Genomic DNA, 16,443 nt, shown 5'->3' with positions numbered 1-16,443 from the left:
AAGAACAAACATAATCATTTGGGAGTGTTATTTGATTTATCTCAATTATTGTTTTAAGAACATCAAAATCTTATAAATCTTACTAAGGACTTGCTCACTTCATTTTAAGAAAATAATATTCAGTAAAAATAATTTTTGTTCAGTAAAAATAATTTCAGTTCAGCAAAAATAAGTTCAGCTCGGTAAAAATAATTTCATTTCAGTAAAAATCAGTAACTTTGAAGAAGAAATATAACAAAAAATCAGTAAATATATATATATAATTTCAGTTCAGATTAATTTAGTAAAATTAAGAACATTAATATTTAAAAATATGCATTGATTAATGTACACATCATAACAGGGCACATGAAAGAGAAACAAAATGAATATATACTTTAGATAATTATAAGTATAATAAAGTTTAGGCTATATATGGTCGCTCAATTTTACTATTAATTCATTGGTATATATATAAACAATCAAAGGATTTGATATTATGTAAATGTAGTGGGGAGGTGTCAAAATTTTGTCAGACTGATCCAACCCAATGAGGAAAAAAAATCCGACTCAAATTTTGATTTGCATAGACACAATAATTTAGCATAACTCAACTTAATTACTCAAGTTTAAACTTAGACTCGACACGGCTTGATCTGACCTCTCCTAATCCAAACCAGACACCCGAATAGATGCCTTTAAACGCATCCAAGAGTTTAGTTCACTCTAAGTCTGTTTTGAGTATATTAGAGTTTATGATTTTGTAAAACATATTTGACTTAATTTGTTATTAGTTTCTTACCTAATTCAAATTTTGTTAGTTAAAACATGTAATTAGTTTGGAGAGTATAAATTGGTTAGGTTTTTTTTTTTTTTTTTTTTTTTTTTTGAAGACATAAAGGGGGGTGTTAAATACCGCCAACATTTTTTATCAAAACCGCCAACATTTAAGACAAATGGACATCAATGCCCTTACTATACCCCCACCCATCTTCTTCTTTTTCTTTTATTGTTTTCTCTCTCATCACCCATAAGGCCACAACCACCGCCATTTCCCAACCACCATCAACCACGTCAGCGGTTGTATGTTGGAGGTGAAGGGAAGCAGCGGCCGTACGTCGGAGTTGGAAGTGTAGCAATGCCGATGACCGGAGGAGGCATCACGGTGGTCGGCAAAACAGTCCACCCCCAATCTTCTTCTTTCTTTTTTTTTTTTCTTCAATAATTTTCGACGCTCACGCAAAACCAAAACACCACGGTAACCGGTTTTGGACGCCGGTTACCGTGGTCAACCGGTGCGCGAAATCGATTACCCGGTACGGCAACCGAATTTGGATGTCGGTTACCGTGGTCAACCGGCGCGCGAAACCGATTACCCGGTACGGCAACCGATTTTGGACGCCGGTTACCGTAGTCAACCGGCGCTTGAAATCGGTTACCATCCCGGTTGACTGATTTTGCGTGCCGATTGTGCTGTTAGCTGGGATATAAAGCACCACCACCGACCAGTCGAGGAGCAAAGGTGGCGGGTCTTCATTTTTAATGTTGATTGTTATTCGTAAATTGGTGGTTCCGGCAACACAAAATAAAATCTGGTAGTATTTTGAGCGGTGATGGTGAGTGGTCGTGGGTGATGGTGGTCATGGCAGCGTGGGTAGTGGTGGCATGGGTGGTTGCTATTGTGGTGGTTGACGGTTGATTTTGAGACTTGATGGACTTAGGAGAGAGAAAATCAAAGTGGGGAATGAGTAAGGGTGATTTTGTCTCTTCATCATTATTGTTGGCGGTTTGATAAAAAATGTTGGCGGTATTTAGCAATCCAGGACATAAATTGGTTAGTTCATACTAACACACGTTTGATAAAAATGTAGCCCTTCAATTCACTTTCTCTCTCAAAACAATCAAGCTCTCTCTTCCCTCAACAATGTCTTCCTTCTTCAATTCTCTCTTCTTCCTTCACTATTTCCACCAATCTTAACAAACCCACTAAAACTTTTACTCACAAAATTAACTTACATAATTTTACATTAAGCACTTGATTAGCAAACCCTAAATTTAATTTAATATAGACACTAATCAAACATCCGCATAATTAGGCTAAAAATTGAGCATACTCCCCGTGCGTGTAGGGTCCATTTTCTTCCTCTAAAAAGATCAAACATTCCTAGCTCGACAACACAACATCCCATAAACCACTTTTGGTTTTCGTAAAAACCACATTTCCTTTTCATAAAACAATAAATCAACATTTATATTTTTAATATAATATTACAATTTTTTTTTTAACCTTATCTTCCTCTCATCAATAATCATGAATACTACTCCTCCTACCTTTTCCTAACCCGTACATCACTCTCTTTACCCCCAAAACTCCATATATACCACCACCACAACCATATCCTTTCCTTGTCTAGCTAGGGCCGTCTAGAAAATTAAATCACGCATCGATTGGTGTAATTAAAAATTATCGACCATCACAATATAGTGGTATTGAAAATGGGGAGAGGAAGGGTGCAGCTAAAGAAGATAGAAAACAAGATAAATAGACAAGTAACATTCTCAAAGAGAAGAAGTGGGCTTGTTAAAAAAGCACATGAAATATCAGTTCTTTGTGATGCTGAAGTTGCTCTAATCGTTTTTTCTCACCGTGGAAAACTCTTTGAGTATTCCTCTGATTCTTCGTAAGTATATTATTGTTGTACCAATTTTATTTATATTCCGTATATAGTATGTATATTAATAGTAACTATATTATTCTATATTTAGGTCTATGTATTTAATGGTGAGTAAATCTTGCAATTTTTTAAAGTTGAACCTTAATTTTTTAAAATATTCTTTACTTGTTTTGAATCAATTTTTTTACCCCTTCACGTGTGCTGTATTTAATTTTTATTGGATTTTTAATTTTTTTATAAAAAAAATGGTTGATGAAATACACAAAGAAAGGTTAAAGCAATATTAAGGTTTGTTTGATGTATACTATGATGAACTTGTATAGATTAGGAAATACATGAAAAACCTAACTATTTTCATGCAAGAAAACATTATATATACCCTCGGATTTATTAATTCTGATTCGATTTATCTGAATATATTTTAAAAAGTATTCGTAATAGGAAAAATTACTACAGTAGTAATAAACTAACCCTAGTAAAAATATACAAGTAATTTATAACATCATGTAATTCTTCATTCGATTTACTAATACTAAATTTTTCCTATAAAGAAACCAAAATGGCTAGCTTTTTTATTTATTAATTATTTATACTTTTTTTTTTTTTTTTTTTTTGGTCTTTAGAGAGCTACAAGAGTAGGGTGAAAATCGATAATGGCTAGCTTGTTAGGTTAGTTTTTTCTAATAAACTCTTGGTTCAGAATTAATAGTCGGTTCGATATTAAGCTAGTAATGTACTCCGTAACAAATATAACCACAAGGAACTAGACTACAAATGAATAAATGATCATCAACAAATTACGGAGTGCTTGTAAAATTTTACAAACTTTTTTACATATATTATTGGGTTTTTAAAGCAGTCTAAGCTACTTCCTAAAAAAAAAAAAAAATAGCTGAGGATGAAGGGTAGCTACATGAAATAATATTGGGAAGGAAACATAATATTTGTACTACTTACAGAGTTTGAACAAGCTTGAATTGTTTGCTACTTGAATGAATTCAGCTAAAGCTAGTAGCATATTTGGTTAATAAATTATTTAGTACTTTGGACATAAATAAAATTATAAAATTAGTATAATGTACAAAGACTTGATCCAATGGGTAATGGTAGATTTGACCATACAATGAAGCCAAGTATTAATTGTTTTCAGCTTTAATTTAATTTATTATTTATACATCAATTTTATTGGTTCAAACGAATTGAATTGAACTAATCTTGACCTTGCTTTCTCTTGTCAATTTCGTCCTTTATTTTTGTTCTTTTCTACATGTGCTATAACATTGAATTTTCCTCATTTTTATTCTTAGTGTTTACACCTTACTTATTAATTAGTAAAAATTTAATTAGATTGGGATTGTTCGGATGACAAAAGAGCTGATCTTGTCTATCTATCAAAAAATAAAAAGAGTTGATCTTGTCTAGTAATTTAGGGTTGACTCTCAAGTCAAAATAAGAATTATTTCCATACAATTTTCAATCAAAATTTGATATAAAATATACCATAGCAGGGTTTTTCCATAGAAAAGAAGAATTTTGTAACAAATTGCTTCATACAAATTTCTTCTAGATTCCATTATACTAAATTGTTGAATGGCTTAAATATTATTTATTACCTTTTTGCCTAATTTTCGTATATTAAAAACAAAACGACACGTATGAGTGCTACCAAGTCCATATATTTTCATAGGAAAACTTGTCATCGTAATTATTTTTGTTTATATTTTTAGCACTCTTTTAGTGAAAGTGCAAATTAGCCCACTAGCTAAATACTCTTTTTGTGAAATAGCTAGATGCTCATTTTATCATTAGATGAAGATATGAAGACATGCATGCTTTTTGCACTTTTTCCCTTTTACTTTAATTTTCATATATGTTAAAATATATATCAAGAAATTTTTTAGAAAATGAATTACGAGTATAAGTAAACTATTGTAAAAGTAAATTATTTATGTAAAACTTTATTATCTTTAATTTGTTTGCTCTTAAGGAGTTAAGGGTTATTACTTTAACAAATTCATCAAAAATAAATAAACAATTAAAAATAAATAAATAAATAAAACCACTAATCTAAAAATGTGATTTTAAGAAAGTATCCCAATGATATGGATCAGAGAAGAAGGAAAAAAAAAAAAGAATCATGAATGTTCTGTCATAAATTGAGTACTAGTTAGCAGTAGCATCACATATATGAATGTACTCAGTATATGATTTTGCGTGGTCTAGGGTTATGAAATTGTGGGCTTTATATGTCTTTTCAATTCCAAAATTTAATTAATTATGCTAATTTATTATAATGTTGTTCAATTGCTTCAAAGTATGGAGAAGATCCTAGAGAGGTATGAGAGGTACTCTTATGCAGAAAGGCGGCTAACTTCTAATGATCCAGACTCACAGGTACTACATCTAAACATTGTATGTAAAAATGTACATATACAATGTTCTGCGTATATAGTAATAACATTATGATTTAAAAGTATACATACCAATTACATTTTCGAGTTCTTCCAACTATACATGAATATGATCCTTGTTCGGTTCTTGGAGAAGGACTTCCCTTGTTCGATTTGGATTGAGTTGACATGTCTAGTCTAATAAGGGTATTTATCTTTACTAGTTTGAAAAAATTAATTGGTTTATATCTGACTTATGTAGAATATGTTTTTGATTCATTTGAATGTTTGATGAACACATATAGGAAATGTCTTATGAACCGTTGCTAAAAAATGGATATAAAAGGGAAGACCAACATGCATTTAATTTGGACAAACAATTATTAATGTTGTTCAGCATAACATTTACGTTATTGTTCTAAATATTTATGAGGAGTTAGGTATTTTTATGACTGGCTTTGTTAAATATAGGTAAATTGGACCTTTGACTTCGCCAAACTGAAGGCCAAGCTTGAACTTCTACATAGAAATCACAGGTACGGTGACAAGCTAGACTTGTGTATGTGATCGTATATTCGTATGTGATATACTCCAAGTTCGTCAGTCATACCACTTTTCGTGTTAGGTGTTCTACATATTTGTTACATGCCTTTTCGTATTAGATATTCTCATTGTACCTATTATTAGTCGCTTTCGTGAAAGGTGTTCTACATATATTTGTTACATGCCCGTTTTGTATTAGGCATTCTCTTCGTAAATGTCTCATATTAATGTCAACTTTTACTTGTACAATCTATGTGTATAAAATGATATTAAAAATGTAACATGCATGTTTAATCAGGCACTACTTAGGACAAGAGTTAGACTCACTCAATGTGAAAGAACTCCAAAGTTTAGAGCAACAACTTGATACTGCTCTAAAAAATGTTCGATCAAAGAAGGTATGTATTTTTATTTTTTGTCTTTTTTTTTTTTAGTTATAATCTAGTTAACTACTTATATGTGTATACTATTTTCGTAACTATAAGTCATTAATGAATTGAAAATAATACATATAGTTTTTCGAAATTTAACAAAAACATTATCGGATCTAGATTTTAACTTGTTTGAATTTTATGACAGAATCAACTGATGCATGAGTCCATCTCTGAGCTCCAGAAGAAGGTAATGCTCCTTTTAGTCAGCCATTAGGTTCATATTGGCTTCTTTTTGGTCATAGATATAAGTACAATTTTCATATTCTTTTCTATTCATTTTTTTTCATGATCTTCAATACATGTCTTTGCTTGTTAATATGATTATTTTCAATCTTGTAACAGTCGATTAAATTGATTATAACGATCCAATTTGGGTCCTTAGATTGTCATAATCGGGAGGTCTAAAGGTTTTCCACGACATAGTAAATTGGTATTGGGTTTTTACTTTTAAATTAATACTACCTCTGTTAATGGTTATCTACAACTGTAGGGTATTATTTATGAGATATAAAAAATTTCAAAGTTGCACATAACCATTAACGGGATAGTACTACTTGTGATTTACTTAAATGTTAAGTCGAATTTCATCATCCACTACATATGTTAATATGGACATATAAATCACTTTCTATTAAGTAATTTAGGTTAGGGCTAAGTATATTAATAAATAGTTATGAAAATTGGCCAAATGTTTAAAGTTCTAAATAAATAATAATTAGATAATGTACTCAAATGAAAACTCTAAGTTAAATATACTAAGCTTAGAAATCTACTTTCTTGATCTATAGTAAATTTTCAAATCAATTTCATTTCAAACTAAAGAGTCTTCAAATCAACCTGTAAATGGGTGAAGTTTAGCTTGAGGAGCTTTTGATTCATATTGGAATAAACACGAACACAAACTTGACCCGACCTTTTTTTTTTACCCACTCTTGTTAATTTACATGTTGCGCTTATCATACGTTCTTCAATTTGCAGGAGAGGGCAATACAGGTGCACAACAATATGCTGTCAAAGAAGGTACTTTTATACTTCAGTTTATTATGTAATTGACATTTCACAATCCTGTACTTATATTTTGTTTGCTGGTTTTGTTGGAAAATACGTACAACGTTATGCAGATCAAGGAGAAAGGAAAAAACATGGCACAAGTGCAACAGTTGCAGTGGCAGGAGCAGCAGTCACCACCGCGAAATCATCAAGAAGGCCCTTCTGATGCATCTAATTTCCTACTTCCACCTCCACCCCCTTCTTTGAACATGGGGTAATTTCTTTTTTGATCACCATTATTAGTAGCTTATTGGTCAATATGATAATTTTAGGTCTAGGAAGTTCTATTAAGTTCAATTTAGGAAATATATAAGTTCTGATAAGGGTTAATCAAGTTCAAATTACAACTAAAATAAGTTTTAATAAAGTCTAATAAGTGCAGGAAAGTTCAAATAAGTTCAGAAAAGATCAGATAAGTTCAAATAAGTGATAATCAGGTGAATAAAATACACCCTTAAATTTCACTTATTTAGTTATTTTAGCATGGACTGTCAAGTTAAGGGCAAGTCGTGTTATCGTGTATCACCTGTAATTTGATAAATTTATCATAAGTTCACAACCCTAGGGTAGTAGAACGCTAAAAGCATGAACTATAAAGCAACCTCTGATCAAATAGTTAGTTGATTAATTAACAATGCCATTATGTTGCTAACCTAACAGTAATGTTCATCATGCAGTGGTGCATACCAAGGTGAACTTGGTGGTGAAGGAAGGAGGAATGATCTTGATCTGACACTCGAACCAATATACTCGTGCCACATGGGATGCTTTACTAATTGAGAGAATAATCAACTCAAGGTATTTATGAGATATTAATGTATCTTAATTATATTGCTCATGAAGCCCTAAAAAAAGACCAATTATTACTTTATTAGAGTTGTATTATGCATGTATTATTAGTTTGTTACTGCTGTAACTCGTTACTAATTAAGCTCGTTTAATGCACGAGTTGGATTTTCATATATTATGTAACAACAAAGTTGGTTATAATAATTTAAACTTATAAATGGTAACAACAATGAGAATTGTATGTTTGTATCTACTTATATGATTTTGCACCTCTTGGCCAATTTCAATACTGTATATCCTTACCCTAAGTGGTTATTCTATTTATATTATAACAATTATAAAATGTGTTTTCTTATGACTACAATTTAATTCTTACTAGTTACTACTAACAAGTAACAACATAAATGTCACCTACTATAAGTCTCTATAATTAAATTGAGGTGTGAAATTCTAATAATTTTGACACAAATTAAAATGACTAGTACCGCACATTTATCATCCCAATTTATTTATAACCCTAAAATTGAAGTAAACAAAAGTGTTATTCAAAATTAATACGTAGTACTTTGTATTTCTTTAGGTTTTCCATTTGCACTAGTTGAAACTCTTAAAATGCACTAGATCAATTGTACACTTGAAATTTTCATTCCTAAATAGGAATAGGAATGCTACAGCAGTTTTTTTTATAAATTAGTTACCCTATCACCTTGACAATTAAATCTACAGGAATTGAATAAGCCAATTATAAGAAATACTACCTCCGTTACATGTTATGTGCAACGATTAGATATTTTCCCTCTATGTTTTATGTCAAATCGTTGCACATAACCTATAACGGAGGTAGTAAATGCAAATCATAGAACTTTTTTTTTTTTTTTTTTTTTTTTTTTTTAAGGAACATAGAACAATTTCAATTGAATGCGAATGGGTTGCTTGCTATTTACCATCCTCAGCTCGTGTGTCTATACCGTCGTTTCTTGCTAATTACATTTGAGAGAGCTCTAGCTACAAAACTAACAGCTCCAGAAAACAACTACAAGGCCTATAACTTTGTTTTACTCGTATTTGCAGTTAAATTCAACGTTACTCAAATATCGAATTACCTCTTACTTCTTTGATGTTCATTATCTTAAGTTTTTGGTGTGCTCCAAGATCTCATCAGTTTTCACTAATCACCATCAGCTACAACAATTAAAAGAAATTTTCTCAGTTAAGGAAGAATTATAACCACTATACACATGTACGTTACAAATAAAAATTAAAATCACGGTACAAAATGAATATAACGTGACACATAAAACCTTTCAAAATCACAAAAATCAGCAAAAGATAATCAAATTGCCAGCAATAAGTGAAAAAAAAAAGGAAGATGCATTACCCTGAAACAAATTGGACACCTCTCACTTCGTTCCAACCAATCGTATATACAGCTAAGGTGGAAATGGTGTGAACATTCTGTAATTATCCTGGGATTGTCAGGTTCATAATCTGCATTAACAAACCCAGTAGAATAAGATCAGTCAAAGGAAGTTCGGCCTTCAAATCCTTAATAAGCCTCGCTTTTGCCTTACAGAAACAACAGCGAAGGACACATACATCATATGAACTAATTTCATGAATTAATTAAATTAAAAAGGGTATACCTTCCAAACAGGTCGGACAAACATCCTCTTCGTCTGCTGATGGAAACACTTCATAGAATGTTCCATCTGCTTTTGTAAATGACTTTTCTGAGTTAGGAGAGGCTTCTTTAGTACAGGAATCTATCTCAGTCTTCGAATGTAGTCCCTCTTCCTGGGACTGCACATTTTCGACATTTTGGTGAACGTGACATGAGTCTGGATTTAAGGTTTCAGTGACTCCATCACTGACAGTAGCAGTAGCAGTAGCAGTAGCAGCAGCAGTACTGTTAGGAACTGGTTCAATCCCGGGGTTTTGTTCTGAAGACTGATGATTTTGTTCGTGACATGAGCTTGTGTTTATAATCTCAGCTGTGACTTCGTCACTGACAGAAGCAGCATCAGCAGTACTGTCAGGAACTGGTTCAGTCCCGGGGTTTTGTTCTGAAGACTGTTGATGGTGTTCGCGATATGAGCTTGTGTTTTTAATCTCACCTGTAACTTCCTCATTGACAGCAGCAGCAGTACTGTCTGGAACTGGATAAATCCCGGAATTTTGTTCTGAAGACTGATGATGGTGTTCGCGACATGAGCTTGTGTTTAAGATCTCAGCTGTGACTTCCTCACTGTCAGAAGCAGCTGCTCTGTCAAGAGCTGCTTCTACAACAGGGTTTTGTTCTGAATTCTGAAGATTTCCACTTTCTACATTTGTGTGTTCGCGACATGAACTTGTGTTTACGATCTCAGTTGTGACTTCCTCATTGACAGTAGTAGCTGCTTCATAAAAAATTACACCTACCTCATCAAGGCTTTGTTCTGAAGGCTGATTTTGTCCACTTTCAACAGTTGGGTGATCAACAGATGAGCTAGTATCTAAGATCTCAGATTTGACTGTCCTGTTGACAGAAGCAGCAGGTATATTAAGGATCACAGTAGTTCTGGGGGATTTTGGTACGCTATTTGGATGAACGCGATATGAGCTTGTATTTAAGATCTCTCGCGATTGCAATGAATTAGGAAGATGATGAACTTCGTTTCCATGGAATACTCCTTTGATCTGTAACAATAATATGAATGAACAAAAGAAATAAAAGTCAAGTCTAATGTAGATTACTTAATTTTATTATTCTCGATATAAAATGCACACACCAATTAAGTTTACTCTATCTCGAAAAGTTCTTCCTGTTCTGTTTTTTTTTTTTTTTTTTTTTTTTTGGATAATAATCGTCCAAACAAGGAAGAGGATCCAATGGAGTACAATATAATTTACCTACTAGTAGTTAAATTTTGAATCTTATGATTGGTTCGTAGAACAGCAAATTAATAGGCTAATCTATAGGAAAAATTGTCCAAAATAATTTCTTGATTCCTCAGTACGTTTTTACTCTATAATAAAAATCGCAAGATATTATTAAAAACTAATGGTTTCGAGCAGCTAGCGATTTTAATATTCATACATATGAAATTGATTACAGTTAAAGAAAAAAGAGAGGAATAGATACCTTATTACATATGGAATAAAAAGAAATTAAGCAATTTCTTGACGATGAAGCATGAGAATTTTCTGTTTGTGTTTCTGATTCTGGTGGATCATCTTTAATCGGAAGGCAACAAGTTATACCCATTGTTTAAGTGTTCTGCGTCATCATTGTACAAGAAATTATCAATTTGACTTGATCAACGAATTTTGAATTAATAATATTTCAAAAATAAAAATTTAATTAAGTAAATCAAAAACCCTAAACCCTACCACAAACCCTTAATGGCGGATTAAACAAAAATAGAAATTAGTCTTCTCGAAATTATGGTTAAAGAACGAATATAATGGTGAAAGTAATTAAATTTAAGATTTTTTTTTCTAACAAATTAACTCAAATCATAATCAATATAATACAACTTTGCAACAAAAATAAAATCACTTGGACAATGCTAAAAGTTGATCGGGGAAAGTAGAGTTAATAACTAGAATTGAGCAAATTAATTGTACGAGTAATAATAACATGAAAATATAACGAGGAAGAATAAAGAAAGAGTACCGTTTTGTTGTTAATGGAAGTGAAAAATTAAAGAGCAAAGAAGAAGTTCGTATTTTTATCTTTGACAGAGAGAAGAAGGTTTGTTACTTGTTAGAAAGGCTATATTGTTTAAGTGGGAATTTGAAGGATATATGATCATAATTCATAATAGTGGGTTAAGTTAAACGGATTATTAGGTTAGGCGCATTTAATTCGTTTTTCTAATAGGAATAGAACTACAGGAGTACTGTTAAGCCTTTTTTGGTTGAAGGGATTTAGATGGAAATGAAAAGAAAGGAAATTGTTTAATTAAATTCCCATGTTTGGTCGAATAAGGGACATAAAAATCTAAAGGAAAGGAAGGGAAGTGGGAGAAAAGTCTCTTAATAAAATTTTGGCTTTCCTTTCCTCCCTAAATTGGAGGAATTTGATTGGAAAGAAAAAAATAAAAGTAAGGGGGCGTTTGGTGCACATAGTGGTATGGGGTTGGAATCAGGAATGGGGTTAAGGTGGTATCGGGTTGGAACTTGATACTTAATACCATGTGTTTGGTTTAATTCTGGAATGAAATATCTCACTATTTTCTCCTTTTATTTGATACCTAAGGGAATGGAATGAGCCAAACCCACCTCCCCCCCAAGGTTTCTAAACCCCATACCTCATGGGTTTGAGGTATGGGTTTGAAATTCATATTTTTGACAACCAAACATATGGTATGGGTTTTAGTTATTCTAAACCCATACCTCATACCTATATTTCGTGAACCAAACGCCCCCTAATTTCCTTTCTCTTCCCTTCATTTCCTATTCATCAACCAAATATTGAAAAATAAAATCACCTTTCTTTTCCCTTTCCATCCTTTCTCTTCTTTTTCTTTACTAATGTTGAACCAAACAAAGCCTTAAGGAGTGTGAACCTAGACTTTTATTATTAATTAAACGGACTAGATTAACTCCCGTGCGATGCACGGATATAATAATAGAATTTATAATTGTGTAAACTTCAAAGACATATCAGTTAAAATATGTAAAATCTTTGTATTACATACGATATTATTAACATAAACCAAATTGCAAAAATTAAAATAATATAAACAAAAGAAAATTCATGTCTATAATAAAATTTTGCGAAATTTGTAATTTGTTGGAGTAATCACACTTACTCCGTATACAAGGTTGATATTTGCATTGTTTTCCTTAAGATTTTTAAAAGGTTTTTTTTTTTTAAATAAATTCTTTAAAACTAAAAAGTTTTGTGTACAGTATTAAACTACTTTGCAATCATTTTTTAGATTTTTTTTTTTTTCAAAAAAAAATATGAAAGGAAAAAAAAAGTTTAGGCGGGAAAAAAATAAATGAGAAGCCGAAACTTGTACAATTTTAAAATGTAATGATGTCAGCGGTTTTACTTTAGTAATATTTATAGATTATTAAGTTAGGTCTGTTCACTTCAGTTTAATTTCAATTCATTGCAGCTCCTAATTTCCCTCTCTAATAAAATATTCATTTCTACTCAGTTCAGCTCAGTTCGATAAATGTGAATATATAAAAAAAAAAAAAAAAAGTTGCAAAAATATTATTTGTTCTACCAGATGCAACTTTTTTTTTTTTGTGAAGAAAGTATAGTTATATTTTCATTCATTTATTAATACTAGGGGGGCTTCATTGGCTTGCAAGCGATGTGTGCGCCTTAGCTAGCCATTTGCGCGAGCTCTTTTAGTTGTTGACATTCTTGACAATGTAATGAGGGAAATATATGTAAACAAATATTTTTATGGGTATAAATGTCTACACACTATTATATATTAAGAGTTTATTGGAAAAAAAAGACACTTAACTTAAATGAAGACAAATAATAAATAAAATAAATAAACAATTTAGATGGTATAATTATCCAAATACTATTCATAATAGTTAAATTACAATGCAAAAGAAAAAGGATGGAGACAATTAACATCGTATCAATAGGAGCATTTAGGTAAACAAACATTTAAGGATATTTTTTTTGAGGGGAACATTTTTAAGGATATAAATAGTGTGTGGCCCAGACGATGCTCTGAGTTTTTTTTTTTTTTTTTTTTTTAACACTTGTAATTGAATAGACAGGTTCATTCTTTATTATTTATTTATTCGATATTGTTTATAATATGTAATAGTTTTTCATTAAACCTTTGAATAAATTATTCATAGAACAACTATTGATTAAATATACAAACATGTTCCTGTCAAAAAAAATTATATAAACATGTCATTTGTTTATAATTTATAATATAATGAAAATAAAGACATAATTATTATCAAAATAATTAAATAACTAAAATTAATTTATAACAATAGTTAATTTTTCTTGCTTGTATGTATTACCTCGATTAACATAATTAGCAAATAATAGGATCGATTTTTTTAATAGAATTTCAGTTTTTAAATGTTCATATTTCCATCCAATCCATATAGTTATATATTTATGAGTCGAGGGTATATATAAAAACATGATTAAGATATGGATGACATGGTAAGACACCTAATGCATATTTTTGTGGTTATGAGTTCGAATGTCATGATAGACATTTTTATTAATTAGAATATGTTCATAGTTGAAAGATGACATGGCGAGGGTGCCGCATGACACATAAACGTTTTTATGAACGCTTTTAATATAGAAAAGTATAGATATAGATTATCCTCACACTATTCATACTTCCTCCTTTACATATTATGTATAACAAACCTTGTTACACGTTTCCCAAGATAAATTTTGTTAATAGGTGATTAACAAAGTAAAAAGGATTTGTGATTAAGGGTAGGAGAGAGAAAGGGGGGAAATTAATTAAGCACCACTACCACCCACCAGTACCAACATCTACCATGCCCACCAGTCCATCACGCCCACCAGCAGCAAATCCACCACCACCCACAGTCACCCACTCCTTGAAACCACCACCACCACCACCACCTTATCTCGTAACCAATCCCTCACCACCACCATGATCCAAAACTAACCCCACCAGCCAAATCACACCAACATCGCAACCATAACCACTGTACCCAATCACACCAACACCGCAACAGTAAACACCATACCCAATCACCCAAAACTCACCCCAGCCAAATTGCACCAACACCGCAACCGTAACCCAATCACCACAACCAAGATCTGAAACCTTCCATAACACCACCCAAAACCAACCTCGCCCATTTCACAGCCACCATAAACCCAAATCAATTTTTAGGGTTTCGATGTAGAGGAGAATCGGCGGCTATAACAAGGGGAAAATGAGCCGACGACGACTTTGACAAGGGAAGAGGAGGGGTTTATGCCTTGAGGTGGGCTGGGGTCTTGGCAGTGAGAGAAAATGTGAAAAGTAGTTGTGGTTGTGGTGGTGATGGTTGTTGTGGTGGTGGTTGTGATGGAGGTGAGAGAACACTTGGTGATGATGGCGGTGGATAGGTTGTGAGGGAGGAGAGAGATTAAGATTAGGGATTAAATCATAAATGAATTAATTTAGTTTAATATAATAATAACATATAATCTTATTAATTTAATGTGTGTTATTGAATTTAAGTAAGGGCACATGGGTCATTTTACACAAAAATATTTACTATAAATGGAAATTTTTACTTTGTTGCACATAATGTGTAACTTTCGTTTTTGGAAATTGTTGCACATAATGCGTAACGGAGGAAGTAAATGTTTTCTCATACTTTTTAAAAGGTATGGATTGTCGTTGAACATTAACTCTTTTAAATTTAGATTTAATAAAAAATGATGTGGGTCATCGTCCGGGCAAATAACTAGTTTCAAAGTAATAATGTTCTGCAATTATACCCTTTAAAATTTTATTTACTTATTTTCCCTTATAATGTTAATAGCCTCTTCTTTTGAACGTTTAAGAATAGTGTGTGGATAATTATAATACTGTCAACAACTAAATTTGTGACTTTTTAAGGTCAAACCAAAAGAGCTCATGGACATGACAAGTTATAGCGTGCACATCGTGCACGTTAGCCACCCTAATAATAAAATAGAAAATTTTCACCTTTATTTTTTTAAAATTTTTTTTTTTATTTATAAATATTGTTTTGACTCTTAGCTTGGCTTACACTAACATTGATGATTAATTGGTTACCAAACTATAGACCCACCCAAAAAAAAATTGAAAAAAAATGAAAACTACTATAAAAACCATCACTACATTAAGCCTAATCATTATTGTCTCAAAAGTTAGAAATTCTGATTAAATTGCAGCCAATTGAAGCACCGTGTATAATATAGAAGAAGATAAAGTTGCAATAAATTAGATAGATTATACTTTTGTTTGCTTATAAGCTTGTTTTGCACTCAAAGACCAATGTAGCTTATCTTTGCATTTCCTTTTTTTTTTTAAAGAAAATTATAATAACTCATTTTCTTTTGTATACTTTTAGTTGTTGTTGATGCAATTATTATATTGATTATTACTTTTTAACGGTTAACAGGATTAATTATAATCGAATATTTTTTTTTCTCTCGATCTAGTATAAAGAGGTTGAGTCACAAAGATCAAATGATGTAGATAGAAAGACAGTCATTAAATGAAGTAAGGGGTGCACCTTTTGTCGACAAATGACATAAAAACCAAACTCATCTAATAATACATGTATATGCGCATAAGAACGCGCTTACATATGAATGTCTACACTTAATTGATCAATCAATTCTAGTTCCTACAAGGTCTTGTGCATAGAATGCCCAACTTCAAATTAGTATCATGTATTTAAATGACACAAAGTTTAAAAAAGCAAGTAAAATTACATGTAATAATATATGGTCCTAATTCAGAATAATCTTGCATATCTTTTACATTTTTTTTTTGAATACTTGCCTATCTTTTACATGATTCAACATGACGAACCTCATCTTTTCTATTTTTTTTTTTTTTCATTTGAGATTGTATAATGAGTAACTTAGCT

At 31.5% G+C, this 16,443-nt stretch overlaps 1 protein-coding gene across 1 annotated transcript; it reads left to right on the top strand.

Moving 5' to 3' along the window:
* The first annotated feature begins 2,413 nt into the window (after positions 1 to 2,413).
* On the top strand, positions 2,414 to 16,414 carry LOC145618196 (agamous-like MADS-box protein AP1). The gene is made up of 9 exons (XM_081673004.1): positions 2,414 to 2,660; positions 4,970 to 5,048; positions 5,516 to 5,580; positions 5,886 to 5,985; positions 6,167 to 6,208; positions 7,000 to 7,041; positions 7,143 to 7,285; positions 7,749 to 7,823; positions 16,218 to 16,414. The coding sequence occupies exons 1-9, from the start codon at positions 2,476 to 2,478 to the stop codon at positions 16,249 to 16,251; spliced, it is 765 nt and encodes a 254-aa protein (XP_081529130.1). The 5' UTR covers positions 2,414 to 2,475; the 3' UTR covers positions 16,252 to 16,414.
* The last annotated feature ends 29 nt before the right edge of the window (positions 16,415 to 16,443 follow it).

Source organism: Chenopodium album, chromosome 1 (genome assembly GCF_948465745.1).
Source record: "Chenopodium album chromosome 1, dcCheAlbu1.1, whole genome shotgun sequence".
NCBI classification, from domain to species: Eukaryota; Viridiplantae; Streptophyta; class Magnoliopsida; order Caryophyllales; family Amaranthaceae; genus Chenopodium; species Chenopodium album.
The sequence above is the reverse complement of the archived record's forward strand: the minus strand, read 5'-3'. Positions and strand labels throughout refer to the sequence as shown.